Genomic DNA, 6,000 nt, shown 5'->3' with positions numbered 1-6,000 from the left:
AAATTGTCATTCTACCTTGATATGGGCCTAAACAAGCCCAGCGCAACCACAGAAGCCACATTAGTCTTAACAAGTAGCCCAATACACTATGATGAAAAGTAGGCCTACAGGAGCCTAGCCCCTGCATGACTTTGGAGATAGTGTTTTAAAATTTGGACGAACACCATTCAAAAGTCACTGAGGACTTTTTTGCTCATCTGTGCAGCATTCTCTGGGATCTAGAGTGGTGTTTATAAGGGTAGCTCCATGGTCAATTACCTTACCTAAAATATTGTGTTTTGTGGCGGTTTCAATTGCATGATTAATCTTAATTGTTTTCCAGAGGCTATGGCCATGGAGAAGATTCCTCTGGACCCAGAGAGGGGTTAGGGGCGCTGCAGAGCTGTGTTGCCTCACCTGTGTGTACGTGTCGTAGGAAGGGTCTCTGGGCTCGGGCGGGTTGACCATGAGCTCCAGGGTGAGCTGTCCAGTGACCGGGGTGCTGATATCGGTGCACAGCATGGTCTCGACGTACAGCATCACTGCTGGGTCCACGTTGATTAGCTCCATGTACCCTGCCCTCAGACCACACCTAGAGGCAAGGGCATGCATTGGGAGAAATGTTGACCATAGCTGTTTCCGTAAAGAATAATAATAATTCCCTTTTTAGTTTTGTATGTGATAATATACCTCTTCTGTGTCGGCCATACAAATGTCACCTACATTTGCCACGACTAAATTGATTAAATGTAAACTACGAAATGTTTTCACAGTTCTATGTAAAATCTTAAAGGTGCTATCAATATTTTTAGAGTAACCTTTTTTTATTTTATTATTATTAGTATTATAATTTATTATACATCCGCAGAGCATTTAGAAAGGGTTGGAATGAAAGTATTGCTTTTCCCCAATTTAAATGTTTATTTCATCATGTATTCATTTGATCATGTATCTATTTAAAACGTTTTGTTGTTTATATGTAGCCCCTCCCTACTTACTATTTCCCAACATGGAATGCACCTGATTGGATAAATAACTTGCTGGTGCTCAAGTGCGACATCTAGTGGCTGAATATTATCAATAGTACCTTAAATCACAAACAGTGCTTTGTTTTATGGTATAATATTTTTTGTTTTATGGTACATATTAATATGGTTTGTAATGATGTTACAATCGTCCCCTTCCCTATTCATCAAGTACAAGCAGTGATTCAATTCTGCAGATGAAAACCAAACCATATGTAGAAGGGTGGATTATTCCTACTTTATGAGAGTGGATATGAACTGTCAACAGGTAGTGGGAACACAGCAGATCTGGGTCCGGCTGAGCCCCCGACTGTAGTGTAAGAGTATTAGAATTGGGATTTAGCAGCGGGGCAGATGGGGCTTCTACGCTGGTCCTTCTTGCCCTCCAGGGCGACATAGTATTTCCTCCAACACCCACACTTCCCTTAATACGCCTCACACCCTCTCACACCCGGTGGCAGTGATGGTAGATAATACAATTTCTCCCCAAAGCAGTACCTTTCCTTGTTGACTGGTGCAGACCTGTACAGAGCACCTGCCCCAATTGCACATAGACCGTAGGGAAGAAGGGGTTAAACGATAATGCACATTAATGGGAAGAAGAGGTTTAAACAATAATGCACAGTAATTCACTCACACACCGTGGTCCCATTTATACGCCTCTCCTTTTAGTGTTGATTGGGTATTTACTAGGGATGCTCGATATTGGCTTTTTTACCGATACCAATATACCGATATTGTCCAACTCTTAATTTCCTATATCGATATCAACCGATACCGATATATGCAGGGTTTCCCCCCCCAAAAAATGGAATAATTTCAGGTAATTAACATTACATATCTCTTGTTGTGGAATTAACACAACATTATGCATACTTTTGACAATAAATTAAATCTGAATTTGTTCTTACTTGCTTGCCTGGGTAAATAAAGGTTATAGAAATGTAAAAAAATATATATATATATATATAAAAATATTTAAACCGATACCGATATTTTCCGATATCACATTTTAATGCCGATATCGGGCGATAATATCGGTAGGCCGATAATATCGGACATCCCTAGTATTTACATGAACAAGCCCCCGTCAGGGTTAATACGCTTTCCATGTACATCAATATACCAATTGTGCCATATGCACCACACAAACACAATAACACAACAAATACACTCGTGTGAGCCCACACTGAAACCAAATACCTGTCTAAGCCGGCATTACCTAAAACAACAAACGTTGGGACGCCCCTAGTCACTGGTGCACGTGCCAGTTCAATGTATTTATTCTCTTCGCCCTTAGAGGGCATGCTCTCGAAAAGGAGAATGTTCGGCGTGTATATTCCAGAGCGCTCGGAGCGCTAGCAGTACCTGGTGTGAGTGTACCAACCGAGTGCTGTTCCGTCCCCACAACGAATGTTTGGGGCGCGGGTTGGCCATCAAACGGCCCCGCGTGATACAAAGGAGAGCTGGCTGGGCTGGTTGTAAACAGGTGCAGGCTGCAGGCGAGTAGAGCCCCGTGTCGTCGGCCGGCGGCGTCTGCTTCGAGGGCTGGAAACGGCGTGGCGACACGTGGAGCTAACCAGGTTACTAGTCCTATACTTGAAGCTAAGCTGTGGTCAGTGCGACCCCCTAGCTTCTCGCCTATACATTCCTAAACGCAGTGCGTGGCATATCGACAGTACAGTTCGGCAGTCGAACGTCTTCTTCTTGGTTCAAACGTACCCTAAGCACTATACTGGAAAGCTAAACTGTCGCATACGACGTTACTATCCCACCCCGTGGCAGGACTCGTATTTCGCGTGTCTTTATTATCTCAGGAGCTCTTTGTCCACACGTCCTCTTGCTTCAGTGGAAAACGAGAAAGTCCCATGTATCCAGCTCCTCCTTCCTACCAACCTCTTCCTCACCTCTTGCCACCAGCCCAACCAGCTCCCCCTGGCGACAGTCCAGTTACACAACGTTATCGTGAACACAGTAGAATACAAGGAGTTAGAGTTAGACACATTGAATTACGGTTAGACATATTCAGGTGTCTACACATATATTCCAGTTTTGGATAAAACAAAAAATTCCAATGTAAAAGATCACTTTTATTCCACAAACTCTCCGGTCTTCATACTCACTCTCCCATGATGCCGTTGGATAGACAATGGAAGGAGGCCAGCTCTACTGTCTCTGAGTACTGCTGGCCCATCTCAAACAGGACTTTCTTATAGGATACAAACTCTTTGCCCTCTCCATACACACTGCCCTGGTATACCTAGAGAACACATAGGAAAGACAGGTATGACATGTAAAGGTCCGTTGGGGAGAGATTGCAGCACTGATGAGCGCAAAGGACTGTCAAATTAACTAACTAATGGGGGTCGGCTGGGTAGCGCAGTGGACTAAGTGCTCGCCTACCACCGCAGAGACTCTGGGATCGAATCCAGCTGTCAGCGGTACCTCCGGCTTGGTCAGTCGTCCCTACTAACACAATTGGCAGTGTTAGCGGGTGGGAAGCCGGTGGGGTATGTGTCCTGGTCATTGTAAACTGCGGTTCCTACGGTCGGGGCGCCTGTTCGCGTGAATACTTTCCCCAAGGCAGTTGTCCTTCCGCGTTCGGTTTACGCGGCCTGATTGGCCACTGATGCTTCTCTCAACGCCCAATCGCGTTACTCCTAACGCTCGCTCCTAACGCTCGCTCCTAACTTTCAGAACTTCTCTCAGTTCCACAAGTCCATCACATCAGCTACCTACCTGCATCAATATACTACTAACTATCAACTAACTCGCTACCGCCGTGCATCAATATACTAACTAACTAGCACATCAATGCACTAACTACTACCGCCGTGCATCGCTATACTGCTACCGCCGTGCATCAATATACTAACTATCACATCAATGCACTAACTACTACCGCCGTGCATCGCTATACTGCTACCGCCGTGCACCAATATACTAACTATTGATGTGATGTCGATTGATATGAATAGCTACATTAATATAGAGAGATGAAAACAATACGTTATTTATATTGATGTGATGTCGATTGATATGAATAGCTAGTTACGTTAATATAGAGAGATGAAAACAATACGTTATTTATATTAATGTGATGTCGATTGATATGAATAGCGCATTACGTTAATATAGAGAGATGAAAACAATACGTTATTTATATTGATGAGATGTCGATTGATATGGTAGCAGTATAGCGATGCACGGCGGTAGTAGTTAGTGCATTGATGTGATAGTTAGTATATTGATGCACGGCGGTAGCAGTATAGCGATGCACGGCGGTAGTAGTTAGTGCATTGTTGTACTAGTTAGTTAGTATATTGATGCACGGCGGTAGCGAGTTAGTTGATGGTTAGTAGTATATTGATGCAGGTAGGTAGCTGATGTGATGGACTTGTGGAACTGAGAGAAGTTCTGAAAGTTAGGAGCGAGCGTTAGGAGTAACGCGATTGGGCGTTGAGAGAAGCGTCAGTGGCCAATCAGGCCGCGTAAACCGAACGCGGAAGGACAACTGCCTTGGGGAAAGTATTCACGCCGCCTGTTCAGCAGGGAGGGGATCGGGGGGAAATAGCGTGAACCTCCGCACGCGTTACATTCCCCCAGTGAGAGTCCTCGCTGTCAGGTGAAAAGAAGCGGCTGGCTGACTCCACATGTATCGGAGGAGGCATGTGGTAGTCTTCTCCCTCCCTAGGCCGACAGTGGGGCAATGCGCGCAACGACCAGGAAGGGAATTGGCATAACGGATAAATTGGGATGGGAGCAAAATACAGAAAAAGTGAGAACAAAAAAATTATAATAAAAAAGAAAATTAATTAACTAATCTAAACTAAACTAATAACTAATCAACTAAGTCAAATGTCAACATGAAGTAGTTTGGAATCACCTCATCAACCAATAGGAAGAGACTCTCCGCCGCCGCAAATCTGATCACTTCCTCAATTGATTTCCTGTCCTGCACATGACCTAGTAGGACAAACAAAATGTCTGACTTTTAATTAACAGCACAGTGAGAACGTTTAGATGAATGGAGTGCGGCCGGCCACTGGCCGTGTCGACCGCACCTGTGGGGTTTCCCGGGTTACTGATATAAATGGCTCTGGGGTGACAGCTCCCCCTGGCGGTTGTCAGTGATAACTGCAGTTCCTCCTGGTCCACAGCCCAACCCCTGTCCTCTCTCAGGCGGTAGGGCACCAGCGTCACCCCGGCCTCGTCCAGCAGCATGGGCAGGGTATGGGGGCAGGGCAGAGGGGTCAACACCCCTATCTGGCTCCCTCCCTCCCAGTCGGCCACCAGCTTCACAACCACCTTCAATACAAACAGCCAGAAACAAAGACAACATTGACTGTAGCTTCGGTTTGTCACACTGAACACATTGGTGTTGTACTTTACTATCTACAGATGCCTTTTAAAGAAGTCCTGTACATATAGCCTACCATCAGGGCCCTCTGAGACCCAGAAGAGATGAAGACATTGTGGGGGTAAGAGGGTGTTCCCACATCTCGCCTTGTAATAAATTTGGCAACGCTTTTCTGGACGTGAGGTAAGCCAGAGGAATCTGAATATGAACCTGCCATCAAAACAACAGATAGTTAAAGACTCTAAATGCATATACATTCACTGTTTAAAGCTGCAGTAGGCAAATTCTGAGAAATTAGCAAGTGGGGCAAGTACCTGCCGAGCGGAAATAGAGCAAGCTCTGCATACCTTTCAAGCACCAGCTAAAAAAATCATAAAATATGAGTTCCCAGCTGCTGATCAGCAGGTGCATTTGCACATTGTGTGTACTTTTTGACGAGGAATGCAATGTTGACCCCAGGAACACCACTTGGCGCCACCGATTGGCCAAAAGCAACAGCTCCCTGCATCAATAACCAATAAGGTGTTTGTGGTCTGCCAAGTGGTGTTCCCGGGGAAAACTAAGACCTTGTTTTTTATTATAATTGTTTAGCTTAAAGGAACATGCCAACTTTTTGGGAAATTAGCTTATTTGCCA

The 6,000-nt window shown here is 45.0% G+C and overlaps 1 protein-coding gene across 1 annotated transcript in view; it reads right to left on the bottom strand.

Annotated features, from left to right (window-relative positions):
- The window catches only part of LOC311223597 (alanine aminotransferase 2-like), a gene marked incomplete at both ends in the record, with an annotated part of 47,899 nt that overhangs the window by 15,218 nt on the left and 26,681 nt on the right, over positions 1–6,000 (bottom strand). Inside the window, 5 exons of the mRNA XM_084308374.1 lie at positions 397–571; positions 3,128–3,264; positions 4,891–4,970; positions 5,069–5,312; positions 5,441–5,574. Coding sequence (XP_084164500.1) covers positions 397–571; positions 3,128–3,264; positions 4,891–4,970; positions 5,069–5,312; positions 5,441–5,574 — 770 coding nt within the window. The remainder of the gene's footprint in view (positions 1–396; positions 572–3,127; positions 3,265–4,890; positions 4,971–5,068; positions 5,313–5,440; positions 5,575–6,000) is intronic.

The sequence above is a fragment of the Notolepis coatsorum genome (assembly GCF_963971535.1).
Source record: "Notolepis coatsorum genome assembly, chromosome: 2".
Classification (NCBI taxonomy): Eukaryota; Metazoa; Chordata; class Actinopteri; order Aulopiformes; family Paralepididae; genus Notolepis; species Notolepis coatsorum.
The sequence above is the reverse complement of the archived record's forward strand: the minus strand, read 5'-3'. Positions and strand labels throughout refer to the sequence as shown.